The sequence below is a fragment of the Dendropsophus ebraccatus genome, chromosome 1, assembly GCF_027789765.1.
Source record: "Dendropsophus ebraccatus isolate aDenEbr1 chromosome 1, aDenEbr1.pat, whole genome shotgun sequence".
Taxonomy (NCBI): domain Eukaryota; kingdom Metazoa; phylum Chordata; class Amphibia; order Anura; family Hylidae; genus Dendropsophus; species Dendropsophus ebraccatus.
Window position 1 is genome coordinate 232,291,073 of NC_091454.1, and position 21,001 is coordinate 232,312,073.

The window sequence follows — 21,001 nt, forward strand, 5'->3', positions numbered from 1 at the left end:
TGTGTAGGATCCTGGCCTCTGACCACCTAGCTGTGTAAGATCCTGGCCTATGACCACCTAGCTGTGTACGATCCTGGCCTCTGACCACCTAGCTGTGTAAGATCCTGGCCTCTGATCACCTAGCTGTGTACGATCCTGGCCTCTAACCACCTAGCTGTGTAAGATCCTGGCCTCTGACCACCTAGCTGTGTACGATCCTGGCCTCTGACCACCTAGCTGTGTACGATCCTGGCCTATGACCACCTAGCTGTGTAGGATCCTGGCGTCACATGACAGGCTTCTTCTTCTGTTCGGCGCTGAGCAGAAACCACAAAACAACAAGTAAATATATAACATTTTATTTATCCACATAAAATAGTTTTATTTTTTATTACTGTACGGTATGTAACCCTTTACCTTCCCGGGCCCTGCAGCTACCTGTGTCCTGAAGAGGATCACTTCTTAAACCTCATGTGACAGGGCCTGCAGAACATTGCACACTTAACCCCTCCATGGCTTTGTTTGAGAGCTAAGGAGACATCCATGAATTTACTGCCCCTTACAGGGGAAGTCATTGTCCATACTGCCCAGTGCTCTTGGGGCATGTGCGTGGGGACGGGGGGAATAATGGGGTATTTGTCCATTTATTCCAAGTCCTCCCCCTTCCAGTATAAGACGCATGCACAAAATAAACGCAGACAGCGAGATAAAAAACCAGGACTAAAAGTCTTTTTTTTATACAACAGGCTCAACCCACAGCAGGGGCCGGCTCACAAGGAAACCACTCCCACGAGGAGCCGAGCAAGAACAGAAGAGCCAGATTGTGGTCTATAGAGAGTTTGTGCATGTATAGAATACACACAGAAAAACCTATAAAAGCACAATGGATGAGGTCTCCTGCCGGAGGATATGTCAGCCCCGTTCAGAAGTAATCAGGCACTCCAGGTAGGGGTGGCGACATGAGGCCAGGGAGGTACGGGAGTGCCTCATTGCCTCCAGATATACAATGCTCCAGGAGAGAGAAGTCTCCGCTTTGTTACGGTGGGATTGGAGAAGGAGGCTGGTTTTAAAGTCTTTCTCTGGAAGGAACCCAGATGTAGGGCCCTGAGAGATCCTCGATGATCCCCTTAACTTTATGGTAGACCTCTTCAAAGCTGTCCCCCTCCACCACAGCTGCCGAGAAAAAGACAAAGACTGCTTGTAATAGACAATGGGAACATTGGTCCCATAAAGAACCAGTGCCCCCTATACAGTGACACCCCTACATGCACACACTGACACCCCATAGACACCATGATACTCCAGACATGGTGACACCCCATACACAGTGATACTACACACACTGACACTCCACACACTGACAATCCATACACACAATGATGCCCCAGACATGGTGACACCCCATACACACAGTGATGCTCCACACACTGTGACACCCCATACACAGTGATAGTCCACACACTGACACCCCATAGACACCATGATACTCCAGACATGGTGACACCCCATACATAGTGATACTCCACACATGGTGACATCGGATACATAGTGATACTCCAGACATGGTGACACCCCATACACAGTGATACTACACACACTGACACCCCATACACAGTGATACTGCACACACTGACACTGCACACACTGACACTCCACACACTGACACTCCACACACTGACACTCCACACACTGACACTCCACACACTGACACTCCATACACAGTGATACTCCACACACTGACACTCCACACACTGACACTCCACACACTGACACTCCACACACTGACACTCCATACACAGTGATACTCCACACACTGACACTCCACACACTGACACTCCACACACTGACACTCCACACACTGACACTCCACACACTGACACTCCACACACTGACACTCCACACACTGACACTCCACACACTGACACTCCATACACAGTGATACTCCACACACTGACACTCCACACACTGACACTCCATACACACAATGATGCTCCACACATGGTGACACCGGATACACAGTGATACTCCACACACTGACACTCCACACACACAATGATACTCCACACATGGTGACACCCCATACACAGTGATACTCCAGACATGGTGACACCCCATACACACAATGATGCTCCACACACTGACACCCCATACACAGTGATACTCCACACACTGACACTCCATACACACAATGATACTCCAGACATGGTGACACCCCATACACACAATGATGCTCCACACACTGACACCCCATACACAGTGATACTCCACACACTGACACTCCATACACAGTGATACTCCAGACATGGTGATACCCCATACACAGTGATAATACACACAGTGACACCCCATACACACAATGATACTCCACACATGGTGACACCCCATACACACAATGATGCTCCACACATGGTGACACTCCATACACAGTGATGGTCCAAACACTGACACTCCATACACACAGTGATACTCCACACATGGTGACACCCCATACACAGTGATACTCCACACATGGTGACACCCCATACACAGTGATACTCCACACATGGTGACACTCCATACACACAATGATACTCCACACATGGTGACACTCCATACACACAATGATACTCCACACATGGTGACACTCCATACACACAATGATACTCCACACATGGTGACACCCCATACACACAATGATACTCCACACATGGTGACACTCCATACACACAATGATACTCCACACATGGTGACACCCCATACACACAATGATACTCCACACATGGTGACACTCCATACACACAATGATACTCCACACATGGTGACACCCCATACACACAATGATACTCCACACATGGTGACACTCCATACACACAATGATACTCCACACATGGTGACACCCCATACACACAATGATACTCCACACATGGTGACACTCCATACACACAATGATACTCCACACATGGTGACACTCCATACACACAATGATACTCCACACACTGACACTCCATACACACAATGATGCTCCACACATGGTGACACCCCATACACAGTGATACTCCACACACTGACACTCCACACACTGACAATCCATACACACAATGATGCCCCAGACATGGTGACACCCCATACACACAATGATGCTCCACACACTGTGACACCCCATACACAGTGATACTCCACACACTGACACCCCATAGACACCATGATACTCCAGACATGGTGACACCCCATACATAGTGATACTCCACACATGGTGACACCCCATACACACAATGATACTCCACACACTGACACTCCACACACTCAATGATGATCCACACATGGTGACACCCCATACACAGTGATACTACACACACTGACACCCCATACACAGTGATACTCCACACACTGACACTCCACACACACAATGATCCTCCACACATGGTGACACCCCATACACAGTGATACTCCACACACACAATGATCCTGCACACATGGTGACACCCCATACACAGTGATACTCCACACACATGGGGAACCTCACCTGAGAAGCACTCGGTGAAGTCTTGTTCCAGCTTTGTGGACCTTTCATATGTTTTTCTGGCTTGTTCCTCGGTTAGACGTTTGTTAATTTCTCTGGTGGCAGAAGAGAGGAGAGACGTCATCACCTCCACCACTACACAACAGGATTTACTATCATGTAGATTTGATCTGAACATATTTTACACACTGAATTATATCTATCACCGAGGTCAATAACGTCTATGTTTCTGCAGCATCATCAGAGAACCCAGATCTCTACAACACTCCAGACCAGATCATCACTAATCTCAACACTACAACATCACTGATGGACCAGACCTCCACACTACAACATCACTAATGGACCAGACCTCCACACTACTGCATCACTGATGGACCAGACCTCCACACTACAACATCACTGACGGACCAGACCTCTACACTACATCATCACTGATGGACCAGACCTCTACACTACAGCATCACTGATGGACCAGACCTCTACACTACAACATCACTGATGGACCAGACCTCTACACTACATCATCACTGATGGACCAGACCTCTACACTACAGCATCACTGATGGACCAGACCTCCACACTACAACATCACTGACGGACCAGACCTCTACACTACATCATCACTGATGGACCAGACCTCTACACTACAACATCACTGATGGACCAGACCTCTACACTACATCATCAGTGATGGACCAGACCTCTACACTACAACATCACTGATGGACCAGACCTCTACACTACAGCATCACTGATGGACCAGACCTCTACACTACAGCATCACTGATGGACCAGACCTCTACACTACAACATCACTGATGGACCAGACCTCTACACTACAACATCACTGATGGACCAGACCTCTACACTACAGCATCACTGATGGACCAGACCTCCACACTACAACATCACTGACGGACCAGACCTCTACACTACATCATCACTGATGGACCAGACCTCTACACTACAACATCACTGATGGACCAGACCTCTACACTACAGCATCACTGATGGACCAGACCTCTACACTACAGCATCACTGATGGACCAGACCTCTACACTACAACATCACTGATGGACCAGACCTCTACACTACAACATCACTGATGGACCAGACCTCTACACTACAACATCACTGGTGGACCAGACCTCTACACTACAGCATCACTGACGGACCAGACCTCTACACTACAGCATCACTGATGGACCAGACCTCTACACTACAGCATCACTGATGGACCAGACCTCTACACTACAACATCACTGATGGACAAGACCTCTACACTACAGCATCACTGATGGACCAGACCTCTACACTACAGCATCACTGATGGACCAGACCTCTACACTACAACATCACTGATGGACCAGACCTCTACACTACAGCATCACTGATGGACCAGACCTCTACACTACAGCATCACTGATGGACCAGACCTCTACACTACTGCATCACTGGTGGACCAGACCTCTACACTACAGCATCACTGATGGACCAGACCTCTACACTACAACATCACTGATGGACCAGACCTCTACACTACAACATCACTGATGGACCAGACCTCTACACTATAACATCACTGATGGACCAGACCTCTACACTACAGCATCACTGATGGACCAGACCTCTACACTACATCATCAGTGATGGACCAGACCTCCACACTACAACATCACTGATGGACCAGACCTCTACACTACAACATCACTGATGGACCAGACCTCTACACTACAACATCACTGATGGACCAGACCTCTACACTACAACATCACTGATGGACCAGACCTCTACACTACAGCATCACTGATGGACCAGACCTCCACACTACAACATCACTGATGGACCAGACCTCTACACTACAGCATCACTGATGGACCAGACCTCTACACTACATCATCAGTGATGGACCAGACCTCTACACTACAGCATCACTGATGGACCAGACCTCCACACTACAACATCACTGACGGACCAGACCTCCACACTACTGCATCACTGATGGACCAGACCTCCACACTACAACATCACTGATGGACCAGACCTCTACACTACAACATCACTGATGGACCTAATAAATACACTACAACATTAACAACGAACAAGATCAATACATTACACATCACTGATTGCATCTCTACAAGTGAGTATCGCAAATAGACCAGATCTCTACAATACATCATCACTAATGGACAAAAAAAATACACAAAAATATAATTGATGGACCAGATCTTTTTACTACAGTGTTACTGATAGACAAAAGCTACATCACCACATCATCAATGTACACTACACCAACAGACACTACCTGTATACTACAACACCACCAACAACAAACACTACCGGTACACTACAACACCAACAACAAATACTACCTTTACACTACTACAACAACACCAACAACAACAGACACTACCTGTACACTACAACAACAACACCACCAACAACAGACACTACCTGTACACTACAACAACACCACTAACAACAGACACTACCTGTACACTACAACACCACCAACAACAGACACTGCCTGTACACTACAACACCAACAACAGACACTACCTGTACACTACAACACCAACAACAGATACTACCTTTACACTACAACACCAACAACAGACACTACCTGTACACTACAACATCAACAACAGACACTACCTGTACACTACAACACCAACAACAGACACTACCTGTACACTACAACACCAACAACAGACACTACCTGTACACTACAACACCAACAACAGATACTACCTATATGCTACAACACCAACAACAGATACTACCTATATGCTACAACACCAACAACAGATACTACCTTTACACTACTACAACAACACCAACAACAACAGACACTACCTGTACACTACAACACCAACAACAGACACTACCTATATGCTACACCACCAACAACAGACACTACCGGTACACTACAACACCAACATCAGACACTACCTGTACTCTAGAACACCAACAACAACAACAACAGACACTGCCTGTACACTACAACACCAACATCAGACACTACCTGTACTCTAGAACACCAACAACAACAACAACAGGCACTGCCTGTACACTACAACACCAACATCAGACACTACCTGTACTCTAGAACACCAACAACAACAACAACAGACACTGCCTGTACACTACAACACCAACATCAGACACTACCTGTACTCTAGAACACCAACAACAACAACAACAGGCACTGCCTGTACACTACAACACCAACATCAGACACTACCTGTACTCTAGAACACCAACAACAACAACAACAGGCACTGCCTGTACACTACAACACCAACATCAGACACTACCTGTACTCTAGAACACCAACAACAACAACAACAGACACTGCCTGTACACTACAACACCAACAGACACTACCTGTACACTAGAACACCACCAACAACAACAGACACTACCTGTATACTACAACACCAACAACAGATACTACCTTTACACTACAACACCAACAACAACAACAAACACTACCGGTACACTACAACACCAACAACAGACACTAACTGTACACTAGAACACCAACAACAACAGACACTACCTGTATACTACAACACCAACAACAGATACTACCTTTACACTACTACAACACCAACAACAACAAACACTACCGGTACACTACAACACCAACAGACACTACCTGTACACTAGAACACCAACAACAACAACAGACACTACCTGTATACTACAACACCAACAACAGATACTACCTTTACACTACTACAACACCAACAACAACAACAAACACTACCGGTACACTACAACACCAACAACAGACACTACCTGTAGATTACAACACCAACATCAGACACTACCTGTAAACTACACCAACAACAGACACTACCTGTACACTACAACACCAACAACAGATACTACCTGTAGATTACAACACCAACATCAGACACTACCTGTAAACTACACCAACAACAGACACTACCTGCACATTATATCAACAGCAGACACTACAACCTCACCAACAACAGACACTACCTGTACACTACAACACCAACAAAAACAGACACTACCTGTACACTACAACCTCACCAACAACAGACACTACCTGTACACTACAACACCAAAAAAAACAGACACTACAACACCAACAAAAAAAGACACTACCTGTACACTACAACCTCACCAACAACAGACACTACCTGTACACTACAACACCAACAAAAACAGACACTACCTGTACACTACAACACCAACAACAGACACTACCTGTACACTACAACCTCACCAACAGACACTACCTGTATGCTACAACCTCACCAACAGACACTACCTGTACGCTACAACCTCACCAACAACAGACAATACCTGTACACTACAACCTCACCAACAACAGACACTACAACACCAACAACAGACACTACCTGTACACTACAACACCAACAACAGACACTACCTGTACGCTACAACCTCACCAACAAGACACTACCTGTACGCTACAACCTCACCAACAAGACACTACCTGTACACTACAACACCAACAAAAACAGACACTACTTGTATACTACAACCTCACCAACATCAGACACTACCTGTACTCTACAACACCAACAAAAAACAGACACTACCTGTACACTACAACCTCACCAGACACTACACCAACAACAATAGACACTACCTGTACGCTACAACATCACCAGAAACAGACACTACAACCTCACCAACAACAGACACTACCTGTACACTACAACACCAACAAAAACAGACACTACCTGTACACTACAACACCAACAAAAACAGACACTTCTTGTACACTACAACCTCACCAACAACAGATACTACCTGTACACTACACCAACAACAACAGACACTACCTGTACACTACAACAACAACATCACCAACAACAGACACTACTGGTACACTACAACCTCACCAACAACAGACTACCTGTACACTACAACAATCACCAGCAAACAGACACTACCAGTACACTACAACAACATCACCAACAACAGATACTACCTGTACACTACAACACCAACAACAACAGACATTACAACATCACAAACAACAGACTCTACAACATCACCAACAGACACTACCGGTACATTACAACATCACCATCAGACACTACCGGTACATTACAACATCACCATCAGACACTACAACACCAAAAGACACTACAACATCACCAACAACAGACACTACAACATCACCAACAGACACTACCGGTACACTACAACACCAACAACAGACACTACCTGTACAGTAAACCTACAACAACAGACACTACCTGTATGCTACAACCTTACCAACAACAGACACTACCGGTACACTACAACACCAACAACAGACACTACCTGTACAGTAAACCTACAACAACAGACACTACCTGTATGCTACAACCTTACCAACAACAGACACTACCTGTACACTACAACCTCACCAACAAACACCACCCGTACACTACAACATCACCAAAAACAGACACTACCTGTACACTACAACATCACCAACAGAGACCTGAATCACCAAAAAAACCACATCCCTACACCAGAACATCATTACTGGATGAGATCCCTACACCACATCATTACTGGATGAGATCCCTACACCACATCATTACTGGATGAGATCCCTACACCACATCATTACTGGATGAGATCCCTACACCACATCATTACTGGATGAGATCCCTACACCACATCATTACTGGATGAGATCCCTACACCACATCATTACTGGATGAGATCCCTACACCACATCATTACTGGATGAGATCCCTACACCACATCATTACTGGATGAGATCCCTACACCACATCATTACTGGATGAGATCCCTACACCACATCATTACTGGATGAGATCCCTACACCACATCATTACTGGATGGGGTCACTGTACCACCACATCAATGATGGACCAGAAGCCTACAGTACTCATAGCTAGATACAGGATATGTATGGAGAGTGCCACTCTCTCTGCATCAGTAAGGAGATGACGGACATTGGGAGATATCTCCATAAATATGGATGTAAGCTAGAACTTACAGAATATTTTCCAGCGACTTAGGCCGTATAAAGATGGCGATGGGCTGGAGCTGAGCCGCCTGAAGACGTCGGACAGCATTAGCAGAGACATCAAGGATACAATGTTTCCCCTAAGGAGAGATGACTGGGTGTTATACAGAAAGTAAAATAAATAATGGAGACTTCTGGCAGGAGAACGCTTCGAGTACCTGCTCAGCGACCTCCCTGACGCTCTGCACGCTTGTCCCATAAAGGTGTCCATTATATTGTCCGGCCTCTATAAATTTATGACCTTGAATGTCTTTCTCCATCTTTTCTCGAGATGACACAAAGTGGTAATCTCTTCCATCCACCTCATAATCTCGCTTTGGACGTGTCGTATCTGTGGAGTAGAACGAGGTCAGTGGATAGTGGCGGTCTACGGGTGACCTAATGGCCATACATAATATAACTAGATAAACAAGGGGTCGGGATACTCCAAACAGTGGACCATCCAATGAGGAAGCATTGCACAGTACCATCACCCCTTTACAGAAGAGACCATGGAGCCTCAAAAATGATGACATCCTCATCCGCAAACATGGATGTCAAGATGAAGAAATAAGATGTTGTGAGCACGACCTCTGGAGACAGATCCATGTCACTGAAATCTCTATAGTGATCCCTAGTGCACCTCTCTTGTCTTCTTCTACTCAGAGTGATGGACACCTCCTTGGTACAGAGACCTCATTTACAGAACAGATCCCTCTTCTTTATAAATCTTCACTTGCTCCCACTGATTTATGACTGATGTGCAGCTTACGGACACTGACCACTCAGACCTTCTGCATGTTCCATGGCTGGCATAGGGATCTTCTCTTTGAAAGGTTCATTATGTTCTCGGTTACAAAAGGGCTGGTGGGAATGAGCTTCATCTGCACACACAATGGTCTCACAAAGTCATTCTGTCAAGCATCTCTCTTAGAGGTTGTCTACTATAATGGGCTCTATGGACACCTTGCAATGAGTGGTGCCACCATGGATCTGTCTTGACATTAGTTCCTTCTCTACTGTCTCAGGTTCAGGGTTGCCGCTCTAGTTGTCTATGTGGACATGGAAGACTTCCTACTGACCACACTGATACTTCAGGTCCTGTAATCTCTGTGAGTGATGTGGTTTCTTTAGGGTCTCTTCTTCTTGTGTGGAACCAGAGCACAGGGCCTCCTTGTGTTCAGTATATATATGGACCATGCTGACCAATCACTGGCCCAGGGACCAGGCTGACCAATCACTGGCCCAGGGACCATGCTGACCAATCACTGGCCCATGGTCCATGCTGACCAATCACTGGTCCAGGGACCATGCTGACAAATCACTGGCCCAGACACCATGATGAGCAATCACTGGCCCAGAGACCATGCTGACCAATCACTGGCCCAGGGACCAGGCTGACCAATCACTGGCCCAGGGACCAGGCTGACCAATCACTGGCCCACAGACCATGCTGACCATTCACTGGCCCATGGTCCATGCTGACCAATCACTGGTCCAGGGACCATGCTGACAAATCACTGGCCCAGACACCATGATGAGCAATCACTGGCCCAGAGACCATGCTGACCAATCACTGGCCCAGGAACCAGGCTGACCAATCACTGGCCCAGGGACCAGGCTGACCAATCACTGGGCCACAGACCATGCTGACCATTCACTGGTCCAAGGACCATGCTGACCATTCACTGGCCCATGGTCCATGCTGACCATTCACTGGCCCATGGTCCATGCTGACAAATCACTGGCTGGGCCCAGGGATCATGCTGACCAATCACCAGCCACACATCTATACATTTGTGACCCTAGACCGTAACCTGTTCCCAGTCACCCCACAAACATCACTGGGATACTCACGAGGAACGCAGGAGCCAAACTTATCAGGAAATTCAGAGAGAAGGTCGTCATTAACCCTGTCCTTCCCGGGGCCCAGGATGATAATAGGACGGGCATAATGCACTGCACATACAGGACAGAGGAAAGAGTCTATTATTATACAATATTGGGGGACAGGGAGGGTCCTCAATAATCAGCTCCAGAGTCACCAACCTTCCATATGTATGACCGTCTCATAACTGAGCACAGTGTCCTCGCGACCTACACAGAGGAAAAGAGAGAGACTGTCAGAGCGAGGGGAGGGGGTGACTAGGGAAGGATGGAGGGGGTGCAGGACGGGGTATTGGGGGTGGGAGGACTCGGTAAGGAGATACATACTCTGAGAACCTGTAGTGCTGCTTCGGTCCTGTGCAGCGGAGGAGGAGGAGAGCAATGAAAAGGTAGAGAGACAGATATTGTAGTAAGAGAGCGGCAACGGCCACGTGTCAGGACACCATGAAAAGCGGGTGAGAGGAACAGCGCACACACAACCACAACAACATGGCCACCAGCACCATGGATCTATACCACAAGGGATCACTACACGTGACATCATTGGTCAGAATTCATTTCACACCCAATTCTATCCAATCAGAGGTCGGATCTGACTCAGGGGTGATAGTAGTAGTGAAAGCAGGGGTGGTGGTAGTAGTGACAGCAGGGGTGGTGGTAGTAGCGGCAGCAGAGGAGGTGGTACTGGCAGCAGGGGTAGTATTAGTAGCGGCAGAAGGGGTGGTAGTAGTGAAAGCAGGGGTGGTGGTAGTAGTGGTAGTAGTGAAAGCAGGGGTGGTGGTAGTAGTGGTAGTAGTTACAGCAGGGATGGTGGTAGTAGTGGCAGCAGGGGTAGTATAAGTAGCGGCAGCAGGGGTGGTAGTAGTGAAAGCAGGGGTGGTGGTAGTAGTGGTGGTAGTTACAGCAGGGGTGGTGGTAGTAGTAGTGGCAGCAGGAGTAGTATAAGTAGCGGCAGCAGGGGTGGTAGTAGTGGTGGTAGTTACAGCAGGGGTGGTGGTAGTAGTAGTGGCAGCAGCAGGAGTAGTATAAGTAGCGGCAGCAGGGCTGGTGGTAGTAGTGAAAGCAGGGGTGGTGGTGGTAGTAGTGGCAGCAGGGGTGGTAGTAAAAGCAGGGGTGGTGGTAGTAGTGGCAGCAGGGGTGGTAGTAGTGAAAGCAGGGGTGGTGGTAGTAGTGGCAGCAGGGGTGGTAGTAGTGAAAGCAGGGGTGGTGGTAGTAGTAGTAATAGTGACAGAAGGGGTGGTGGTAGTAGTTGTAGTGACAGCAGGGGTGGTGGTAGTAGTGGCAGCAGGGGTGGTGGTAGTAGTGGCAGCAGGGGTGGTAGTAGTGAAAGCAGGGGTGGTGGTAGTAGTAGTAGTAGTGACAGAAGGGGTGGTGGTAGTAGTAGTGACAGCAGCAGGGGTGGTAGTAGTGACAGCAGGGGTGATAGTAGTAGTGGCAGCAGGGGTGGTGGTAGTGACAGCAGCAGGGGTGGTAGTAGTGACAGCAGCAGGGGTGGTGGTAGTAGTGACAGCAGGGGTGGTGGTAGTGACAGCAGGGGTGATAGTAGTAGTGGCAGCAGGGGTGGTGGTAGTGACAGCAGCAGGGGTGGTAGTAGTGACAGCAGCAGGGGTGGTGGTAGTGACAGCAGCAGGGGTGGTAGTAGTGACAGCAGCAGGGGTGGTAGTAGTGACAGCAGCAGGGGTGGTGGTAGTGACAGCAGCAGGGGTGGTAGTAGTGACAGCAGCAGGGGTGGTGGTAGTGACAGCAGCAGGGGTGGTGGTAGTGACAGCAGCAGGGGTGGTAGTAGTGACAGCAGCAGGGGTGGTAGTAGAAGTGACAGCAGGGGTGGTAGTAGTGACAGCAGGGGTGGTAGTAGTGACAGCAGCAGGGGTGGTAGTAGTGACAGCAGCAGGGGTGGTGGTAGTGACAGCAGGGGTGGTAGTAGTGACAGCAGGGGTGGTGGTAGTGACAGCAGGGGTGGTAGTAGTGACAGCAGCAGGGGTGGTAGTAGTAGTGACAGCAGCAGGGGTGGTAGTAGTAGTGACAGCAGGGGTGGTAGTAGTAGTGACAGCAGCAGGGGTGGTAGTAGTGACAGCAGGGGTGGTGGTAGTGACAGCAGCAGGGGTGGTGGTAGTGACAGCAGCAGGGGTGGTAGTAGAAGTGACAGCAGGGGTGGTAGTAGTGACAGCAGCAGGGGTGGTAGTAGTGACAGCAGGGGTGGTAGTAGTGACAGCAGCAGGGGTGGTAGTATTAGTGACAGCAGCAGGGGTGGTAGTAGTAGTGACAGCAGCAGGGGTGGTAGTAGTAGTGACAGCAGCAGGGGTGGTAGTAGTAGTGACAGCAGCAGGGGTGGTAGTAGTGACAGCAGGGGTGATAGTAGTAGTAGTAGTGGCAGCAGGGGTGGTGGTAGTGACAGCAGCAGGGGTGGTAGTAGTGACAGCAGCAGGGGTGGTGGTAGTGACAGCAGTAGGGGTGGTGGTAGTGACAGCAGCAGGGGTGGTAGTAGTGACAGCAGCAGGGGTGGTAGTAGAAGTGACAGCAGCAGGGTTGATAGTAGTGACAGCAGCAGGGGTGGTAGTAGTGACAGCAGCAGGGGTGGTAGTAGAAGTGACAGCAGCAGGGTTGATAGTAGTGACAGCAGCAGGGGTGGTAGTAGTGACAGCAGCAGGGGTGGTAGTAGTGACAGCAGCAGGGGTGGTAGTAGTGACAGCAGCAGGGGTGGTAGTAGTGACAGCAGCAGGGGTGGTAGTAGTGACAGCAGCAGGGGTGGTGGTAGTGACAGCAGTAGGGGTGGTGGTAGTGACAGCAGCAGGGGTGGTAGTAGTGACAGCAGCAGGGGTGGTAGTAGAAGTGACAGCAGCAGGGTTGATAGTAGTGACAGCAGCAGGGGTGGTAGTAGTGACAGCAGCAGGGGTGGTAGTAGTGACAGCAGCAGGGGTGGTAGTAGTGAAAGCAGCAGGGGTGGTAGCGGTAGTAGTGGCAGAAGGGGTGGTAGTAGTGACAGCAGCAGGGATGGTGGTAGTGAAAGCAGCAGGGGTGGTAGCAGTAGTAGTGGCAGCAGGGGTGGTGGTAGTAGTAGTGACAGCAGCAGGGGTGGTAGTAGTGAAAGCAGCAGGGGTGGTAGCGGTAGTAGTGGCAGCAGGGTAGTAGTGGCTGCAGGGTAGTAGTGGCAGAAGGGGTGGTAGTAGTGACAGCAGCAGGGGTGGTAGTAGTGAAAGCAGCAGGGGTGGTAGCGGTAGTAGTGGCAGCAGGGTAGTAGTGGCTGCAGGGTAGTAGTGGCTGCAGGGTAGTAGTGGCAGAAGGGGTGGTAGTAGTAGTAGCAGTGACAGCAGGAGTAGTATTAGTAGTGGCAGCAACAGCAGGGGTAGTAGTGGCAGCAGGGGTGGCTGTAGTAGAATAGTATGGAACATGATGTGGCGTATGGCTAATAGTACCAGATGAGGCTAGAGGGAGAGCCGACTGCAATGCATTATGGGAAAGCCCACCAGGCCGCCACCTGAGGTAATTCATCCTCTTCCGGGAGCAGACACCATTTTGAGTGATTTGTTCTGAATAAATTTTGAAGGTTCAGATTTTGGCAAGTCGAAAACTTTCAGGAAATTGTTAATGAATCCCGGGGGTGCGGAATGACATCCCGTATCTGTAGTGATCGCTCCACAATGATGGCGGCGTATGGACTATACACTCTCCAGCTGGTGTAGTGGGAGAGGAGGTGCTGTAGTCTCTGCAGAGCATCTCTCCTTGCTCCTCATCATCCTCATTCTGATAACAAAGGAATAATCCCAGTATGAAGTGGAATATTCCATCATGAGGAAAGGCACAAGATATGGCCACCACCTCAGCCAAGAGGAGATGAGTCCAAGGGGAGATGGGAGATGAGGCCGAGGGGAGATGAGAGATGAGGCCGAGGGGAGATGAGAGATGAGGCCGAGGGGAGATGAGACCAAGGGGAGATGAGACCAAAGGGAGATGGGAGATGAGGCCGAGGGGAGATGAGAGATGAGGCCGAGGGGAGATGAGAGATGAGGCCGAGGGGAGATGAGAGATGAGGCTGAGGGTAGATGAGACCAAGGGGAGATGAGACCAAAGGGAGATGGGAGATGAGGCCGAGGGGAGATGAGGCCGAGGGGAGATGAGGCCTAGGGGAGATGGGAGATGAGGCCTAGAGGACATGGGAGATGAGGCCGAGGGGAGATGAGGCCTAGGGAAGATGGGAGATGAGGCCTAGAGGACATGGGAGATGAGGCCGAGGGGAGATGAGGCTGAGGGGAGATGGGAGATGAGGCCGAGGGGAGATAAAAAGATGAGGCTGAGGGGAGATGAGGCTGAGGGGAGATGAGGCCGAGGGGAGATGAGGCCTAGGGGAGATGGGAGATGAGGCCTAGGGGAGATGGGAGATGAGGCCGAGGGGAGATAGAAGATGAGGCTGAGGGGAGATGAGGCTGAGGGGAGATGAGGTCGAGGGGAAATGAGGCCAAGAGGAGATGGGAGATGAGGCCTAGAGGACATGGGAGATGAGGCCGAGGGGAGATGAGGCTGAGGGGAGATGGGAGATGAGGCCGAGGGGAGATGAGGCTGAGGGGAGATGAGGCCGAGGGGAGATGAGAGATGAGGCTGAGGGTAGATGAGACCAAGGGGAGATGAGACCAAAGGGAGATGGGAGATCAGGCCGAGGGGAGATGAGGCCGAGGGGAGATGAGGCCTAGGGGAGATGGGAGATGAGGCCTAGAGGACATGGGAGATGAGGCCGAGGGGAGATGAGGCCTAGGGGAGATGGGAGATGAGGCCTAGAGGACATGGGAGATGAGGCCGAGGGGAGATGAGGCTGAGGGGAGATGGGAGATGAGGCCGAGGGGAGATAGAAGATGAGGCTGAGGGGAGATGAGGCTGAGGGGAGATGAGGCCGAGGGGAGATGAGGCCTAGGGGAGATGGGAGATGAGGCCTAGGGGAGATGGGAGATGAGGCCGAGGGGAGATAGAAGATGAGGCTGAGGGGAGATGAGGCCTAGGGGAGATGAGGTCGAGGGGAGATGAGGCCAAGAGGAGATGGGAGATGAGGCCGAGGGGAGATAGAAGATGAGGCTGAGGGGAGATGAGGCCTAGGGGAGATGAGGTCGAGGGGAGATGAGGCCAAGAGGAGATGGGAGATGAGGCCGAGGGGAGATAGAAGATGAGGCTGAGGGGAGATAGAAGATGAGGCTGAGGGGAGATGAGGCCAAGAGGAGATGGGAGATGAGGCCTAGGGGAGATGGGAGATGAGGCCTAGGGGAGATGGGAGATGAGGCCTAGGGGAGATGGGAGATGAGGCCTAGGGGAGATGGGAGATGAGGCCTAGGGGAGATGGGAGATGAGGCCGAGGGGAGATGGGGGATGAGGCCTAGGGGACATGAGGCCGAGGGGAGATGAGGCCAATAGGAGATGGGAGATGAGACCTAGGGGAGATGGGAGATGAGGCCTAAGGGAGATGGGAGATGAGGCCTAGGGGAGATGGGAGATGAGGCCTAGGGGAGATGAGACCAAGAGGAGATGGGAAATGAGGCCTAGGGGAGATGGGAGATGAGGCCTAGGGGAGATGGGAGATGAGACCAAGAGGAGATGGGAGATGAGGCCTAGGGGAGATGGGAGATGAGGCCTAGGGGAGATGAGACCAAGAGGAGATGGGAAATGAGGCCTAGGGGAGATGAGGCTGAGGGGAGATGGGGGATGAGGCCTAGGGGACATGAGGCCGAGGGGAGATGAGGCCAATAGGAGATGGGAGATGAGACCTAGGGGAGATGGGAGATGAGGCCTAGGGGAGATGGGAGATGAGGCCTAGGGGAGATGGGAGATGAGGCCTAGGGGAGATGAGGCCTAGGGGAGATGGGAGATGAGACCAAGAGGAGATGGGAGATGAGGCCTAGGGGAGATGAGGCCTAGGGGAGATGAGACCAAGAGGAGATGGGAAATGAGGCCTAGGGGAGATGAGGCTGAGGGGAGATGGGAGATGAGGCCGAGAAGAGATGGGAGATGAGGCCGAGGGGAGATGAGGCCAAGAGGAGATGGGAGATGAGGCCTAGGGGAGATGGGAGATGAGGCCGAGGGGAGATGAGGCCGAGGGGAGATGGGAGATGAGGCCGAGGGGAGATGGGAGATGAGGCCTAGGGGAGATGGGAGATGAGGCCTAGGGGAGATGGGAGATGAGGCCTAGGGGAGATGGGAGATGAGGCCTAGGGGAGATGGGAGATGAGGCCTAGGGGAGATGGGAGATGAGGCCTAGGGGAGATGGGAGATGAGGCCTAGGGGAGATGGGAGATGAGGCCTAGGGGAGATGGGAGATGAGGCCTAGGGGAGATGAGGCCGAGGGGAGATGGGAGATTAGGCCGAGGAGAGATGAGGCTCAGCATCCTATTGGTTGTGGTGGTTCCCATGTACTGGGCTACACCAGGATTTCATCGATGCATAGAACATAAAGACTGAAATCACACATGGAGAGACTCTAGGACTACAGCACCCATCATCCACACGCTGTATAGAGTAATAACCCATCATCCACACGCTGTATAGAGTAATAACCCATCATCCACATGCTGTATAGAGTAATAGCCCATCATCCACACACCCATTGATCATATGAAAGTGAATGGACGCTCACAACAGTCTCACCTTTACCTTTAACCGTGACCACTCCCGTCTCTCAACCCTGTGGGAAGAAAGAGATCATGAGACACCGAGCACACGTGTCATTCCCAGGGGTCTGGCCCAGTAACCTGCGGCTCTCCAGCTGAAGGTTCCCAGAATCCTGAGCAATGTGGCTACTATAGGTGGATACATGGGCTATATACAGTTATCATGTGTATATAATATCCGGTCTATATAGCAGCACTCATGTGTCTGGATGCACCTTCCCATTCCAGACATTGTAGATCCAAATGGAAGATGTGAAAACTATGAAACACAAAGAAAACAAAGGAGAATAGGTTTTATATTGTAGACTCTTCCTGTTGATGGCGGCTTTGCACACTCCTGTGTTCTCTCTTCTTCATGAGGTCATCACCCAGAATAGGTTTTATATTGTAGACTCTTCGGGCGACATGTATCTGGGGGGTTGTGAGAGAGTTCAGTTAAGGAAGCAGTATGGCCACCCTAAACACAACTAAATGGTTTGGGATGAATCCGACCGCCGAGTGAGGGAAAAGCAGGCAAGTGCTCAGCGACTCTGGCAACTCCTTCACGACTATTGGAAAACCATTCCAGGTGACAACCCCATGAAAAAGAAGACTGAGAGGATGCCAAGAGTGCGCAAAGGATGGAAGACATAACAATATATTCTGCTTTACTTAACACTTTTTTACTCATTGCTTAATTTCCTATGTTCTTCATAGTTTTCACATCTTCAAAACAAAAACAAGAAAAACTATTGAATAAAAAGTCCTGTCCACACTTCTGACCGATATCATCTCAGGGCCTGGTAGGTCCATTTTGTCTTTAGGATAGTACAGGATATCCCTAGATATTTAGCTGTGGGATATCAATGTATCGGACATCTCACCTTCTCTTACTGGGGATGAAGCCAATCTCTTCTCCCTCGGGTTGCACCCGTCTCGCCTGCCACCACTCCTCATCGGTGGCATCTATAACATGAAGGACATCTCCAAACTTGAAGCTGAGGGCTTGACTGAGGAAACCACAGTCCCGTGTCTTGTCATAGTCAAAAAGAGCCCTGACCAAAAGGACAAAAACACGATAAGGACAGGAAACCAATAGGAGACAATCTCGACTCTCCTCATACATGGCTGCCTCATCCATACCCCTGCCAGACGCCTTACCTGATGTAGAATCCTCTCTTGCCACCATTGGTGTTATGTAAAGATGCGCTGCCAGAGCCAAGACTGCTGTTCATCAGCTGCTCTCGCAGATCATGGATCTTGGCTTCGAACCTGCTGTACTCTGCGAGATCAATGACACATCATTAGTATTGTATGAGAAACCAAGACTCCTAAAATACATGATATGCCAATACAGTCTACAAAAGTCTATACCCCTACATAGACTGTGCCTGGCTCACGCATCATCAGGTCCTGACTACAGGCACATTTATACTGGAGTTCTCACCCTCGGGCTTGTACTGGGCAATGATGGTGACCGTCTGACCCGCGTTCTTGAGGGCCAAAGCTGCCTGCTCGTGTGTGGCATTCCTCAGATCCACCCCATTTACCTGAAAATCAATAAGAAAAGCTAGGGTCACGACCATGACAGCTGGACCTGAGCCCCCAGGTAAGACACACAATGAATTAGCACGAGGAAGTGGCTGCATGTAGTCCATGGTGATCCCAAACCAAACCAAACGCCCCAAACTGTGGGAGATCACACAAGCCCAGAGTTATATATATATATATATATATATATATATATATATAGCAATTGCCCCAGGCATGGTGGAGGATCACCGGTTGTTCTCCTGCAGATGTCCTCACAACCTCATGGTCCTTCATACAGACAATGAGTAATTGTTGTGTCTGTACACACTGTAGATGTCTGATAACACTGTGTTGGCGGCTGTACTTGTGTCTGTACACATTGTAGATGTCTGATAACACTGTGTTGGCGGCTGTACTTGTGTCTGTACACATTGTAGATGTCTGATAACACTGTGTGGGCGGCTGTACTTGTGTCTATACACACTATAGTTGTCTGATAACACTGTGTAGATGGCTGTACACACTGTAGATGTCTGATAACACTGTGTGGGCGGCTGTACTTGTGTCTGTACACATTGTAGATGTCTGATAACACTGTGTGGGCGGCTGTACTTGTGTCTGTACACATTGTAGATGTCTGATAACACTGTGTGGGTGGCTGTACTTGTGTCTGTACACATTGTAGATGTCTGATAACACTGTGTAGATGGCTGTACTTGTGTCTGTACACACTGTAGATGTCTGATAACACTGTGTAGATGGCTGTACTTGTGTCGGTACACATTGTAGATGTCTGATGAGACTGTGTAGATGGCTGTACTTGTGTCTGTACACATTGTAGATGTCTGATAACACTGTGTAGATGGCTGTACTTGTGTCGGTACACATTGTAGATGTCTGATGAGACTGTGTAGATGGCTGTACTTGTGTCTGTACACATTGTAGATGTCTGATGAGACTGTGTGGGCGGCCGTACTTGTGTCTGTACACATTGTAGATGTCTGATGAGACTGTGTATACGGCTGTACTTGTGTCTGTACACATTGTAGATGTCTGATAACACTGTGTAGATGGCTGTACTTGTGTCTGTACACACTGTAGATGTCTGATGAGACTGTAGATGGCTGTACTTGTGTCTGTAGACACTGTAGATGTCTGATAACACTGTAGATGGCTGTACTTGTGTCTGTACACATTGTAGATGTCTGATAACACTGTGTAGATGGCTGTACTTGTGTCTGTAGACACTGTAGATGTCTGATAACACTGTAGATGGCTGTACTTGTGTCTGTAGACACTGTAGATGTCTGATAACACTGTAGATGGCTGCACTTGTGTCTGTACACACTGTAGATGTCTGATAACACTGTGTGGGCGGCTGTACTTATGTCTGTACACACTGTAGATGTCTGATAACACTGTGTAGGCGGCTGTACTTG

At 49.4% G+C, this 21,001-nt stretch overlaps 1 protein-coding gene across 5 annotated transcripts in view; it reads right to left on the reverse strand.

Moving 5' to 3' along the window:
• Window positions 1-350: 350 nt before the first annotated feature.
• The window catches only part of DLG4 (discs large MAGUK scaffold protein 4), a 211,899-nt gene continuing 191,248 nt past the window's right edge, over window positions 351-21,001 (reverse strand). For 2 of the 5 annotated variants that reach the window (XM_069950253.1, XM_069950266.1), the window contains 11 exons: window positions 19,477-19,579; window positions 19,191-19,311; window positions 18,914-19,084; window positions 18,028-18,064; window positions 11,734-11,761; window positions 11,569-11,616; window positions 11,377-11,478; window positions 9,699-9,871; window positions 9,511-9,620; window positions 3,482-3,573; window positions 351-1,152 (listed from right to left, as the gene is read on the reverse strand). In XM_069950253.1, the coding sequence (XP_069806354.1) occupies window positions 1,046-1,152; window positions 3,482-3,573; window positions 9,511-9,620; window positions 9,699-9,871; window positions 11,377-11,478; window positions 11,569-11,616; window positions 11,734-11,761; window positions 18,028-18,064; window positions 18,914-19,084; window positions 19,191-19,311; window positions 19,477-19,579 (1,092 nt within the window). In that variant the 3' untranslated portion in view covers window positions 351-1,045. Of the gene's footprint in view, window positions 1,153-3,481; window positions 3,574-9,510; window positions 9,621-9,698; window positions 9,872-11,376; window positions 11,479-11,568; window positions 11,617-11,733; window positions 11,762-18,027; window positions 18,065-18,913; window positions 19,085-19,190; window positions 19,312-19,476; window positions 19,580-21,001 lie in introns of those variants that run through there. The other 3 variants (XM_069950260.1, XR_011359530.1, XR_011359531.1) reach the window with 3 other exon arrangements.